At 50.0% G+C, this 15,149-nt stretch overlaps 2 protein-coding genes across 2 annotated transcripts in view; one reads left to right on the plus strand and one right to left on the minus strand.

The window, feature by feature from the left end:
- DOT1L (DOT1 like histone lysine methyltransferase) overlaps positions 1–11,576 on the minus strand; it is a 76,340-nt gene extending 64,764 nt beyond the window's left edge. Inside the window, 2 exon segments of the mRNA XM_060232834.1 lie at positions 9,158–9,237; positions 11,481–11,576. Of these exon segments, the coding sequence (XP_060088817.1) occupies positions 9,158–9,167 (10 nt within the window). The 5' untranslated portion in view covers positions 9,168–9,237; positions 11,481–11,576.
- PLEKHJ1 (pleckstrin homology domain containing J1) overlaps positions 1–15,149 on the plus strand; it is a 114,484-nt gene that overhangs the window by 90,709 nt on the left and 8,626 nt on the right. The gene's annotated exons all lie outside the window — the stretch shown is intronic.

Genomic DNA, 15,149 nt, shown 5'->3' on the forward strand with positions numbered 1-15,149 from the left:
TGGAGAGAAAAGCTGCAATGGTCTTCTTCCACCCCCAGAGTGCTCAGATCATACAAACACGCCCAGGAGCTGAACTCACCTGGGGGGTCCATTGGTGAGAGAAACCTCAATGGGTTGAGAAGTTAGCTGAGACTGCTGGGAAAGAGCCTTTTTTCTTGGCGCCTCCATCCCACCCCTCCCCAACCACGGAATTCTTTGCGCCCCTGGAGAGATGACTGCAGAGTCCCCAAATGCCTTCTGTTCTCACGCTGCCAGGGGGACTCCAGGAAACAGATTTTCACGAGCTGGTTTTTAATCACCTCAGCTTACCTTTCTTGGATCTTACTCTACAATTGGTGGGTCTATACTCAGACTTTTTGTCTTTTGGAAGTGTCTACTGTTACAACAGAAACATAGGTTACCAGTCTCTAACTAGAAGGACAGAACCAATGTGTTGAAATTAAATCCAAAGAGTTTCCGGCTCAACATCAGGAAGAACTTCCTGACTGTTAGAGCGGTTCCTCAGTGGAACAGGCTTCCTCGGGAGGTGATGGGCTCTCCTTCCTTGGAGGTTTTTCAACAGAGGCTAGAGGGCCATCTGACAGCAATGAAGATCCTGTGAATATAGGGGGAGGTGTTTGTGAGTTTCCTGCATTGTGCAGGGGGTTGGACTAGATGACCCTGGAGGTCCCTTCTAACTCTGTGATTCTATGAAATAAGTCACCTGAGAAGATTCTACTCTTGGTGCCTTTTGCTTCAGAGACCACACATGGGGTTCTACATCACAGGATTTCTAGGTATTGATGCTCTCTTCTTGCCCCACTAAGGCCTGCCAGGATAGGTGCGCCATTGTCCTCTCAAGAGGAAATAGACGAGTGTTTCAAGGGGGTCTCTGGGGCAAGGGATTACTCAACAGACTCAGAAGACACATATCAGAGCTGTGCTTTTATGGCAGCGTCGGACCTTGCTATGTTTTTCATGCTTTCATGGTTTGTGCTGACACTGGACATAAGACCAGCGGAACTGTAAGGAAATCTCTGGAGAGATGTTAAGGAACCAAAAACGTTCTGGGGTCGGGTGGGCACCGTGGCGCAGAGTAGTAAAGCTGCAGTACTGCAGTCCAAGCTCTCTGCTCACAACCTGAGTTCGATCTTGGCGGAAAAGTGTAGATGACTGGGGAAGGAAGGCAATGGCAAACCACCCCGTAAAAAGTCTGTTGTGAAAACGCCGTGATGTGACGTCACCCCAGAGTCGGAAACGACTGGCACATGCACAGGGGACTACCTTTGACCTTTTTAGGGTGGGCACAGTTTTGCATTTCAAGTGGCATCCCTACAAAACTTTTCCTCTCAAGCACTGTTATTACTAGCCAAATACTTGTATGTTCTCAGAAGAGAGGAATACAGCAAGAGAAACACGCAAGCTCCCTGCTCTCTCCTGAGCCGAAGGACGCGGACCGCCCTTCTCTCGGAGTGCCCAATGTCAGCTGACTTGCTCTTCACACGGTCTTTTGCTGCTGTTTTCCTCACTCAGATACTCAAAGGGAGGAAACAGACAAGCTCCTTCTCGGCCAGTTCCCAATCCTGTGACTGCGGCACTGGACCGCTGGCTCCTCCAGCGGCAGAGGAACTTGACCCCAGCGAGTACCTCAGGCCCTGGGGCAAGCTTTCTCCAGTGCAACCTCTCTGTCCTCCTCCTCCCAGACAGTTCAGAGGACTGGCTGAGTTCTTCTCTGAGTTTCTGCCCTGCCGACAGCGGAATCCTCTCGCTTTGTGCCCAGCCGTGTTTACACGTGGCCGGTCTAAGGGAAATGGGAAACCGACACTCAACTCCCACGGGCCATGCCCTGCTCACGTACTCCATCCCTTTAAAAGGTCCCTCTACGTTTTGGGTGTGGAGCGAAAGTCGGTGTTGGGGTGCTGACATCCTACGTGACGGTGGACAATAAAGTCAAGAGGGCTGCAACGCCAGCATCCACCACTGGACTCTCTCGTTGGGATGTCCTCAATCTTTTAGTCAGCGGAGGGCTGCATGATTAAAGTAAAAGGGTTACAAAGCATGTAATATCTCCACAACGTAAGGGGCCATTCGACTGCATGTACCCCCATTTTCCAGAGAGTAGGCTCTCTCTGGGGGGAGGGGGGAGACAACTTACAAATGATAGAAAGCATGGGATGTTCTTGCATTAGTACAGCTCCTAGTCCTACCCCGAAGAGTCAGTGTACCGTAGAAAGGGCTTAATGAAATCGAGGCCTCATAACGCTGCAGGAGTCAAGCAATATGATGAGAAACCGGTTCCTTGATGCCCCTCTGTGATCAATCCAACAAATGAGAGGTTATGATGCCACATCTGGGCACAAACTGACTGTAGTACATGACCACATCTAACAGCTGTAACAGCTGTTTCTTGACTGTGGTTCCTGCAGGTCTTGGATTTTGCTCCACATGGCCTTTAGGGGCTCCCTGTTTTTTGTCCGATGACTGGGATACTAGGTCTAAGTTCCGGCTGTTGGAATCTTTTAGATGATGATGAAGACCAGCCAGCCCATCCGCATGTCCAAGAATGAGTGAAGGCAGAGATAGAAGTCCTTCCTCACAATACGATAACTCGTGGGCATTCAATGAAATTGCTGAGCAGTCGGGTTAGAACAGATTAAAGGAAGTCCTTCTTCACCCAAAGGGTGATTAACATGTGGAATTCACTGCAACAGGAGGTGGTGGCGGCTGCAAGCATAGACAGCTTCCAGAGGGGATCAGATAAGCATATAGAGCAGAGATCCATCAGCAGTCCGTTAGACACAGCCTATTGTTGGAACTCTCAGTCTAGGGGCAGTGATGCTCTGTCTTCTTGGTGCTTGGGAGGACTTCTAGCCCCACTGGTGGACCTCCTGATAGCACTTGGTTTTTCTGGCCACTGTGTGACACAGAGTGTTGGACTGGATGGGCTATTGGCCTGATCCAACATGGCTTCTCTTATGTTCTTCTGTGACACAGAGTGTTGGACTGGATGGGCCATTGGCCTGATCCAACATGGCTTCTCTTATGTTCTTATGTGACACAGAGTGTTGGACTGGATGGGCCATGGGCCTGATCCAACACGGGTTCTCTTATGTTCTTATGTGACACAGAGTGTTGGACTGGATGGGCCATTGGCCTGATCCAACATGGCTTCTCTTATGTTCTTATGTGACACAGAGTGTTGGACTGGATGGGCCATTGGCCTGATCCAACATGGCTTCTCTTCTGTTCTTATGTGACACAGAGTGTTGGACTGGATGGGCCATGGGCCTGATCCAACACGGGTTCTCTTATGTTCTTATGTGACAGAGTGTTGGACTGGATGGGCCACTGGCCTAATCCAACATGGCTTCTCTTATGTTCTTAGAACTGGACTCTTGGACACAGATTGGGCTTTCTGTGGAATTTCAAGCAAACCTGCCCCATTCTGCCACTAGTGGAGCACGCCGTTCCCTTCTGGTAGCTCCTCCACGCAGGTGAACAGGGGAGGTTTCTCCACCCAAGGAGGCTAATTTGCAATTGTTTGGTTTTAACCCAAGTGCTACTTGCACTGCACAGAGAGTGGTCCCTCTCTTCACAACCACTGTGTGGTCCTATCCATAGGTCCCCCTTACCAGCACCTGGGAGCCTTCCAACTAGTCCAGGCCCACTGGATGTACTGCCTTTATGGGGCATCTAAGTGCCTGCAGTCACCTGAGCGAATGGTAGCCGCTCTGGGAAATGGCACGTGTGCTCTCCTATCCCTGCTGTCTGCTCTACTGGTTGCCCCCCACAGACCAATGGGCCTCTAGGGGTTTTTTCAAAGCCTAGCCAGTAAGGGGACACCTCCATAGAGTCTTGACTGCAAAAAGGAAGAGGTCCCAATCAGATGGCTTTTCTGCCACACAATTTTTCACCATCAAGTTTGCACAAATCTTCCTACGAGAACGTCAATTTGAGGGTAATAAGCTGAGGTGATAAGAGTCTCAATGCCCGATGCAGATGGCGGAACAAAAATGATGTGAAGCTCTGCTCCTGATCAATCAGAACTTCTTGAGGGATTGTCAACCCTGCAGAATCCATACCAATGCAGAAACAAGGTTCTGGTATCATCCAGGGATGTTGGGGCAGCGCTCATGGATATGCCCATTTGGCACTTGAGACAGACATGGCAATGCTTTCAAACATCCAGATAGGCCAGAACATCCAGGTAGGCCAGAAGAACCAGAAGAACATCCAGATCGGCCAGAAGAACATCCAGATCGGACAGAAGAACATCCAGATGGGCCAGAAGAACCAGAAGAACATCCAGGTAGGCCAGAAGAACCAGAGGAACATCCAGATCGGCCAGAAGAACATCCAGATAGGCCAGAAGAACCAGAAGAACATCCAGATAGGCCAGACGAACCGGAAGAACATCCAGATAGGCCAGAGGAAAGCCACAGGCCTCCTTGGGGCCAATCAGTTGTGTTACTTCCCGCATAACTCTTATTTTTCATCACAGGAGACTTTGTCTTCTTTCAGACTGCGGCAGCTGCTCAGTCTCTTCAGCCTCTCTCCTTGCCCCTTGCATCTTGAAAGTTCAATTCCCACTCAGCAATTTTATGAATTTTTGGCCTGCTTCCTAACCCCTTGGCTTCTTCTGGCTGGGCAGTGCTGGGTTACAGTTTCCAGCTTTCCCCTGGTCTCGGCAACAACCTTCTAATCCTGCATCGGGGTGGTCCTTTCAACAGGAGATCGCCGATGAGGTAGCTCACATCTGATGGAAGAAAAGCACTGCTCAGCACAGCAATTGGCACTATGGCTCTGTAACAGGCCCAGGTGTATAAGATCTTCCACTGCCAGCCGTTGCTCACAGGCCCAGCGTATGCAGCAGGCTGCAGTTCAATGCGGGTGAGTCTTGGGAGAATACTGCAAGGAATGTGACGGTCGTAGCCCTTTCAAGACCCAGTGTAATCGTTAAAGTCTGGCCAGATATTGTGGCACAGATCAGCAGGGGGAGGAGCTACCCTTTGCATAGACCCAACTTGGAGGGCGGGAATGCCAATTTGTATTCCATATGGGGCACCTCCAGAAGCAGCAGCCAGGCTGGCCAAACGCGAAACTAAGTCTTCACGGAAGGTCTTTCAGGTCCTCCTGCTGCAGGGCCCTCCCTCCTCTAGCTCTGGTTCTTTACACACCGCTTCCTTCTTTTCCAGGCCACAAGTCCGGCTCATACCTCAGGCTCAGTGGGGGTGAACATGCTTCCCTCCAAGTGGTCCATTTGGTATTCATTACGTTATCTTCGTGCGCTTTGTGCCATGGAGTGGGGGGAGGGGGTCGCAGCCTCTGCCATGGGCCCCCAGGATCTTGGGATCTCCTCCTTCTGTCCCTGCATCTTTTGGAGACCCAGAAATCATCTATTAACTGGGCCAGCTTACTCAGAGACTCCGGGTGTCTGTTAAGAGACCCAGGCTTGACTCTTGAGAACCAGTTTGGTGTAATGGTTAAGTGTGCAGACTCTTAACTTGGTGAACCGGGTTTGATTCCCCACTCCTCCACTTGCAGCTGCTGGAATGGCCTTGGGTCAGCCATAGCTCTTGTAGGAATTGTCCTTGAAAGGGCAGCTGCTGTAAGAGCTCTCTCAGCCCCACCTGCCTCACAGGGTGTCTGCTGTGGGGGAGGAAGGGAAAGGAGATTGTAGGCCGCTCTGAGCCTCTGTCCTTGAAAGGGCAGCCTTTCAGAGAGCCCTTTCAGCCCTACCCACCTCACAGGGTGTCTGCTGTGGGGGAGGAAGGGAAAGGAGATTGTAGGCCACTCTGAGACTCTGTCCTTTAAAGGGCAGCTGCTGTAAGAGCTCTCTCAGCCTCACCCGCCTCACAGGGTGTCTGCTGTGGGGGAGGAAGGGAAAGGAGATTGTAGGCCGCTCTGAGCCTCTGTCCTTGAAAGGGCAGCCTTTCAGAGAGCCCTTTCAGCCCTACCCACCTCACAGGGTGTCTGTTGTGCAGGGAGAAGATAAAGGAAATTGTAATTTGCTCTGACTCTCTGATTCAGAGAGAAGGGCGGGGTATAAATCTGCAGTCATCTTCTTCTCTTTCGAGGCATTGTCATGAGAGGCCTCTATCTTAGGTCTGTCTGGCTTTAGCCATTTCTGGATGAGGGGAGGCTTTTTCAGAGGCCAGCTGGATTGGAAGCACTGCCTTTATGCTTTTGCCCATGGAATGAAATTTCTGAAGAATGTCCTTTTAATTTTTTCCCCATCCTCACTAAGCATCAGCTGTGCTCAGAGCCTGAAGGGTGGAGCAGGCTGGCTCTGTAAGGAAGGGCCCCCCAGTGGCTGAGCCACCACCACTGTGGTCCACTTAAAATGCCACCAGAAGGGCTTCCACTCTGCCTGCACACGCCATCTTCATCCGCTGGAATGATGCTACCACAAAAACAGCCCTGGTTGACAGTCACAGGACAACGTTGGTCTTCAACGGTCTGCTGTTGATCCAGGATCCTCCATAACAGTTCCCGCGGAGACTGGAATATCCATTCCCCCAAATGGGTGAGGCCCAGGACTGAGTCTAAACTCTATGTCTGGGGCAAGTGATGCTCTGTATTCTCTGAAGGGCAACAGGGTGAGGGCTTCTAGAGTCCTGGCCCCACTGGTGGACCTCCTGATGGCACCTGGTTTCTTGGGCCACTGTGTGACACAGAGTGTTGGCCTGGATGGGCCATTGGCCTGATCCAACATGGCTTCTCTTATGTTCTTCTGTGACACAGAGTGTTGGCTTGGATGGGCCACTGGCCTGATCCAACACGGCTCCTCTTATGTTCTTATGTAACACAGAGTGTTGGACTGGATGGGCCACTGGCCTGATCCAACACGACTCCTCTTATGTTCTTATGTGACACAGAGTGTTGGCCTAGATGGGCCACTGGCCTGATCCAACATGGCTTCTCTTACGTGACACAGTGTGTTGGACTGGATGGGCCATTGGCCTGATCCAACATGGCTTCTCTTATGTTCTTCTGTGACACAGAGTGTTGGACTGGATGGGCCACCGGCCTGATCCAACATGGTTTCTCTTATGTTCTTATGTGACACAGAGTGTTGGACTGGATGGGCCCCTGGCCTGATCCAACATGGCTTCTCTTATGTTCTTCTGTCTGGGGCAGTGATGCTCTGTATTCTTGGTGCTTGGGGGGGCAACAGTTGGAGACTTCTAGTGTCCTGGCCCCACTGATGGACCTCCTGATGGCACCTGGTATTTTGGCCACTGCGTGACACAGAGTGTTGGACTGGATGGGTCACTGGCCTGATCCAACATGGCTTCTCTTATGTTCTTCTGTCTGGGGCAGTGATGCTCTGTATTCTTGGTGCTTGGGGGGGGGGGGGGCAACAGTTGGAGGACTTCTAGTGTCCTGGCCCCACTGATGGACCTCCTGATGGCACCTGTTTTTTTTGGCCCCTGTGTGACACAGAGTGTTGGACTGGATGGGCCACTGGCCTGATCCAACATGGCTTCTCTTATGTTCTTATGTGACACAGAGTGTTGGACTGGATGGGCCACTGGCCTGATCCAACATGGCTGCTCTTATGTTCTTATATGACACAGAGTGTTGGACTGGATGGGCCACTGGCCTGATCCAATATGGCTTCTCTTACGTACTTATGTAAAACAGAGTGTTGGACTGGATGGGCCATTGGCCTGATCCAATATGGCTCCTCTTATGTTCTTATGAGTCTATCAAGGCTGCCCTGTTGGCTTCAGGCATCTCGTCACTGAGGCCTCTTCAGGTTCGAAATTCACTGTCCCCTTTGGTCCCTGTACAGATCAACGCTTGCAAATTTCTTGCCCCGCTTCTGAACCTCGGAACAGGGGCAGAACTTCTTCTGCCTCTGGGAACCAAGTGAGCAGGACTGCTTTTCACAGGCTCTCTTCTCAATTTCTGTTCCTCTCCCTTACGCAAGAGGAAGGAAGCTCCAAGCTGGGGGGAAAGGGGATTCCTGCTCTGCAGGTGGCAGCATCTTGCTACTCCCAGCTGGGCCGTCTTGAGCTCTTTGGCAAGGATGGGGAGAGAGACGGATGGAGCTGGGGTGCTCCCAGGTAGCACCTACCTTCAGGCATGTCCGAGGCCATCACCTGTTCAAAGCTGGCAGGAAGACACTATGCCCCCCTTCTCCATCAGAACACCACAGCTGATGGGCCTATCGGCACAGGGTGGCTGATGACTTCTAGTTTCCTACCATTGCTTACCTGGATCTTCTTGCTAGAACACGTGGTGGCTGAGAGAGAGGAGGAGGGAAAAGTGGCTTATTTTGCCTTGAATGCACAGAGGAACATTATACTGAGTCAAGGGCCGGTCTGGCCACTGGGCAAACGAGGTGATCGCCTAGAGCGCCGGCTTTCTGGGGGTGCTGAATTGGGACTCTGCGATGTTATCAATGGGGGGGGGGGGAGAAGCACCACAAATTAGCCTTGCCTAGGTTGCCAGACAGTCTAGGGCCAGCCCTGACTAGTGTTCCCTCTAAGCTGAGTTAGTGTGAGCCAGCTCATAGAACGTTAGCCTCCAGCGAACACGTTTCTGTCTTCGCTCAGGAAGGATGGCCCCAGAACACACTCATTGATGCAGCAGCTCACAACTTTACTGCCGGTCGCTCACAAGGTAGAATTTTTGCTCACAAGACTCTGCAGCCTAGAGGGAACACTGGCCCTGACCGAGTCAGTTTAGCGGCGCATGTATGGTGAAGGGCTAAAGCACGTGGGGGCGAGGAGACCCACCAATACTGCCGCCACCCCTCCCCCCCTTCTGGAAGGAGCAACTGCCAGGAGAAAGTTGGCTACCTCTGCAACACATACAAGGCGTATCGATGTACACATACAAAACACATGTGGAAAGCACTGATCTGAAGGTTTTTTTGTTCCAACGCAAAAGGTCTGAAGCCATTGTACACTTCCTAGTTCTAACACGTAAAGATGCTCAGGATTCCCATACGACACAATGAAGGTATCTGCAGAAGGCTCGGAGATCTGCAAAGGAGCAGAACAGCCAAATCTCTTCCATAGCTGCGAGGGATAAAGGTGAACAACACACTTGCGGACAGAGAGCCAATCACCAACGCAGACGCGCTCACCGCCACAGCACAGCCATGACAGCTACTGCAGTAGAGCCAAGAAGACAGCAGCAGCCACAAGAGGCTCGGGTTATTTACCTTCCTTCATGTTTGCAAATCGTTCCTTCAGCTGGTGATCCACCTCAGGTCCGAAGGCAAAGTTATTTACAAATATAACGCTGCAAGATTTAAAAAACACATTAGTAAAACATCACCACCACCTTGCTTCCATTTTAAATTCCATTTTAAACATAAAATATAAATATAAAATTAAACATAAAATATAAATATAAAATTAAATATGAAATATAAATATAAAATTAAATATGAAATATAAATATAAAATTCCATTTTAAATATAAAGCAAGATAAAAATTTATTTCCAACAACAACCTTTATGGGCACAGAAATCTCTTTAGCAAACAATGTGGTCTCTCTGAAATGCATGGACTGAAAACTGTCAAGTTCCTAGACATTATCTGTATTTGTTTGATGTATATATATATGAACATATAAAGCTGCCTTGTACTGAATCAGACCCAGGGTCCATCAAAGTCAGTATTGTCTATTCAGATTGGCAGCAGCTCTCCAGGGTCTCAAGCTGAGGTTTTTCACACCTCTTTGCCTGGACCTTTTAGTTGGAGATGCCGGGGATTGAACCTGGGACCTTTCGCTTCGCAAGCAGATGCTCTACCACTGAGCCACCGTCCCTCCATCTCCATCACCTACTGCCTGGACCCTTTTTAGTTGGGAGATGCCGGGGATTGAACCTGGGACCTTCTGCTTCCCAAGCAGATGCTCTGCCACTGAGCCACTGTCCCTCCATCTCCATCACCTACTGCCTGGGCCCTTTTTAGTTGGAGATGCCGGGGATTGAACCTGGGACCTCCTGCTTACCAAGCAGATGCTCTACCACTGAGCCACCATCCCTACCCCAAATGTAACCTGAGGAATGTCTAGTTAGATTGCTTAGACTGCTGGAGAAACTAAAGCTAACAGCCTGCCTCCTGGGAGATGGTAAACTGCTGGGTACCAAGGTCACTACTCCCTTCCTGGGATGTTTTGTAGAATGCTTGGTAGTGAGTGTGTGTGTGTGATCTGTAGACACTAAGTTTGAAGTCTTCTTGCCCTAAATTAAGGCACGCTTATAATGACCCCTGCAAGAGTATATAACCAAGACCTGTTTTGCTGCGAGTCAGTTTCGACACTGACCGCGTGTCAGTGTCAATGTATCCTGCCTAACAATAAATAATCCAATTACATGGAGAGTCATCATTATTGAAGGAGAATTGGGAAAACACCACCCCACACCACCCCGCCTTTGAATTTGTAAAAACCAAGCACTGTGTCTCAACTGGCTCTGCATAACACCCACAAAATGGAAAAGGTTGAAGAAAAAGATATTGGATTTATATCCCGCCCTATACTATACCCTCCCCCCCACAACAGACACCCTGTGAGGTGGGTGGGGCTGAGAGAGCTCTCCCAGAAGCTGCCCTTTCAAGGACAGAGTCTCAGAGCGGCCTACAATCTCCTTTCCCTTCCTCCCCCACAACAGACACCCTGTGAGGTGGGTGGGGCTGAGAGAGCTCTCCCAGAAGCTGCCCTTTCAAGGACAGAGTCTCAGAGAGGCCTACAATCTCCATTCCCTTCCTCCCCCACAACAGACACCCTGTGAGGTGGGTGGGGCTGAGAGAGGTCTTCCAGAAGCTGCCCTTTCAAGGACAGAATCTCAGAGCAGCCTACAATCTCCTTCACCTTCCTCCCCCACAACAGACACCCTGTGAAGCAGGCGGGGCTGAGAGAGCTCTTACAGCAGCTACCCTTTCCAGGACAGCTCTGCAAGAGCAATGGCTGACCCAAGGCCATTCCAGCAGCTGCAAGTGGAGGAGTGGGGAATCAAACCTGGTTCTCCCAGATAAGAGTCCGCGCACTTAACCACCCCACCAAACTAATAGAAATAAAGTGGACAACTGTATCATCCTGAAACCATCGTACCCCACCCCACGCTGTCTGTGGAAAAATTGCCTTCCACAAAACCTGTCCCTGGTGCCAAAAAGGTTGGGGACCACTGTTTTACAGGCGCAGCAGCCACCCTAGAGACAGACAGGCATCTAAATAAATCTGTATTTAAGGCAAGCATATCTAGTGTAACTTGTTTATTTAGAGGAATTCTAGGCTGTGGCTTCAGGAGGCTACCAGTCAGAGCATCATCCCACAACCAGAGAGAAGCAGACTCAAACCCAATCGGTCATCCTCTCTCAGCCTAGCATATCTCACAAGGATGCTGTGAGGATAAAGGGGAGGAGAACTGGAACCATAACGATATCCTGGGTTCCTTGGTAATAATGGCAGTAAAAAACCCACAATGCACAGACATCTCCATCACCTACTCCATCAACGCGCAGACAGGATACGGTACCTTGTGTTAGCAATTCTCTCTCGCCATTCTTCTGAGAGGAAATCCCCTCTTTCCAGCTAAGGAGAGAAAGAAAATGAATCTTGAGGTTCTGTTTCCCACTCCTGACAAATACGCATTTGGGACACAACAGAGGAATGTCTGCTAAGAGCCCCTGTAGAAAAGACATATTCCTCTTTGGGAATGCAAATCTTTTAAATATATTTATATCCCCCACCCCATCAAACTCCTGTTACTGTAATTCGGTGGACCAAATGCCGAACAGAATCAAGACTTCTCAGTTTGATACTGCGTTTGTTACTGTGTCGATATTACCAGTTGGGTGGAAAGAATGTAATTCATCTTTAGCTCTGGTTACATGAAACTCCCATTCGTGTGTATTTCTTCCCCATCCACCCAACCCACGACTAAAACTGACACTGCAGCTCCACAAAGATTTCCACATAGTCTGAAAGGCAGCTTTGGGTCCCTATCAGGGTGTGTGCGTGCTGGGACTTTGGAGGTGGAGCCAAAAGCAAGGTTGTGACAAGCATGACTGAACTCTAAAGGGAATTCTGGCCATCATATTTAAAGGGACCACACGCCTTTTAGATGCCTTCCCTCCACTGGGAATAATGAAGGATAGGGGCACCTTCTTTGGGGGCTCATAGAATTGGATCCCCTGGTCCAATCTTTTTGAAACTTGGGTTGTTTTTTGAGGAGACACATCAGATTCTATGCTGAAAATTTGGTGCCTCTTCTCAAAAAACAGCCCACTCCCCAGAGTCCCAGATACCCATGGATCGATTCTCCATTATGTCCTATGAGGACTGGTCTCCATATGGTATAATAGAGTGCTCAGTGAACACTCCTCCCCAACCACCCTGCTTTCTGATAACTTCGAAGTAGCTGGGGAGCTTTAGCAAACTGGCACTTTTAGGCTCTCAGTATGCCATAAATGACGGGACAGAGGTACGCACAGAATCATAGAGTTGGAAGGGACCTCTAGGGTCATCTAGTCCAACCCCCTGCACAATGCAGGAAACTCATAAATACCTCTCCCTAAATTCACAGGATCTTCATTGCTCTCAGATGGCCATCTAGCCTCTGTTTAAAAACCTCCAAGGAAGGAGAGTCCACCACCTCCCGAGGAAGCCTGTTCCACTGAGGAATCACTCTAATGGTCAGGAAGTTCTTCCTGATGTTGAGCCAGAAACTCTTTTGATTTAATTTCAACTCACTGGTTCTGGTCCTACCTTCTGGGGCCACAGAAAACAATTCCACCCCATCCTCTATTTGACAGCCTTCAAATACTTGAAGATGGTGATCATATCACCTCTCAGCCGCCTCCTCTCCAGGCTAAACATCCCCAGCTCCTTCAACCTTTCTTCATAGGACTTAGTCTCCAGAACCCTCACCATCTTCGTCACCCTCCTCTGGACCTGTTCCAGCTTGTCTAGATCCTTCTTAAAATGTGGTGCCCAAAACTGAACACAATACTCCAGGTGAGGTCTTACCAGAGCAGAGTAAAGTGATACCATCATTTCACATGATCTGGGCACTATACTTCTGTTGATACAGCCCAAAATTGCATTTGCCTTTTTAGCCACCGCATCACACTGTTGACTCATGTTCAGCATATGGTCACACTAAGACCCGAGATCCTTTTCTCACATACTACTGCATCTTTCGATATGCTGCTAGAAACTATCGCGGGCTGGCAACATTTGCAGGCCAGCAATACAGATTTTAGGAATGTGCTTGGAGAATTAGCAGAGCACTGAAAACGGGTGTGCTTAGGATGGCCACAGCATCGCCTTCAGCCTGGACTGTAAAAAAAAAGATTTTGCTAGCACAGCCCAGAGTACTAGGAGTAATTAGAATGGCAGAACTGCCATGGAGATTGCGTTCAACTAAAATGGTCGCCCTCTTCACCCCTCCGTCCAAATTTCTGCAATCTTGTCTACAGAAGCTTATTCTCATTAACAAGTAACAAACGGGCAGGGCTCTTCCCTAGGAATCGACTGGGCCCCAGTGCCGAAAGCAGGCCTTGAATTCAGCAGGAGCTCACAGGAGCACAAGCTCTTCCCCCACTTACCTTGTCCACTGAATAGAAGATGCAGCTGCATAACAATCCCTGGATTAAGAGAACAGGCAGCCAGCCAGCCAGCCACCAGGGCTTTGCCACAACCCCCAGCAAGCCCTCATTAACGCCTGGAGAAGCCCTTGTCACCCTTTCTCCATGTCTTATGTGATTTTGGGTGGTGGGTGGCTTGCTGGTCTTTTTGACTGGGGGGGCAGCCAAGGAGAGCTGCAAGTGAGCGAGGCCTGCTTGGCTGGGCTGGATCTCTAGCCAGCCCAAGCAGGCCTCGCTCGCCGGGGGGGCTCTCCTTTTCTTGCGTCGGGTTGCTTTTGACTGGGGGAGGGGGGCAGTGGCATATGCTAATGAGTTATGCTAATGAGCTCCACGACCTATTTTTCTACAAAATGAACCCTAGCTGAAAGTAATTGAAAATCTCCTTCCAAACGTCACCAGCCCCTGCTTCTTACCGATTTAGAGAGCGGTACCCAAGGCAGGTTTCCAGAACCGGGAGGGCCTACTGAGCAGAAAGTGTGGAAGCCAGGCTCACGGCATCTGAGGGCCGAGTCTCGGCCAAAAAGAGGGCAGTCGGACTGATGGGATGGGGGAAGAGAGACTCTACGGGAGGTGCTGCGGTGGAGCCTGCATCCATAGGAGAGCGCCGGTGACAGATTTCCTGAAGCTGAGTTTTAGGCTCCAAAAAGAAATCAAATTCTAAAGCGAACCAATGCAGCAGCAGCAGCACCATCCTCTGCCCCCCCCCCCCCATGGAACTATAGTGGGAAGAAGAGCAAGCAGACCGGCTGGCTCGGTTGAGCACATGACACAATACACACACGAAGGGAGGGGGAGAAGCCTCCTTCCAGCTGCAGCCTCCGTGCGATTACGTTTGGCTCACAAAGACCGTTTTGTTTCTGCCTGGAAAAGGCACACACGGCTATTTTTAAAAATGACCGCACGCAGGCATCCAAAGCTGCGGAACGGGTGGCTCCGTTTCAAAGCCGCTAAAGGCATTTGGAGGGCTTTTTGAATCTTAAAAAACAGCCAAAGTTCCCGCTTGGAACAGGGCGTTAAATACGCATATCTGGAAGAAGTTAATACCTTGCTGGTCTCTCTTCCTGTTCCTTTTCTTTTTTTGCAAAAGGACAGAACGTTAAACTAGCCTTGGGGATGGGTGGGGGGAAATATGTGCAGAAAGCCAGTTCTTAGGAAAAGCCAGCAAAGCCAGAAACGATAAGGCGGGGGGTGGTGGTGGTGAGAAACAGAGCTCTCCCGCTTCCATCCTCACATGCTTCATTTACCTGTTACAAGAGCCCGGGGGAGGGGGAGATTCTGCTCTGCCAACCAATCCATGCAAATCAGAACCCATTTGTGTCAGACCCAGAGCCAAGGAAAAGACAAGGAGAGTTCAAGATCTTTATTTCAGCTTCACGGGCATACACATGCGTTGTCAGAACTGGCAAGCCCGCCAGTTCTCCCACCTTATAAACCTTTGCCCTGACCATTATAATTCAAACCAAAGCACGCCAAGCTAAAGCAGGGGTTTTGCGTGGGGTTTCTATTAAGCTCTCATCACCACAGGTGTCGTTATCAGTTCTCGGGTCGCATCTCCT

Source organism: Heteronotia binoei, chromosome 2, assembly GCF_032191835.1.
Source record: "Heteronotia binoei isolate CCM8104 ecotype False Entrance Well chromosome 2, APGP_CSIRO_Hbin_v1, whole genome shotgun sequence".
Classification (NCBI taxonomy): Eukaryota; Metazoa; Chordata; class Lepidosauria; order Squamata; family Gekkonidae; genus Heteronotia; species Heteronotia binoei.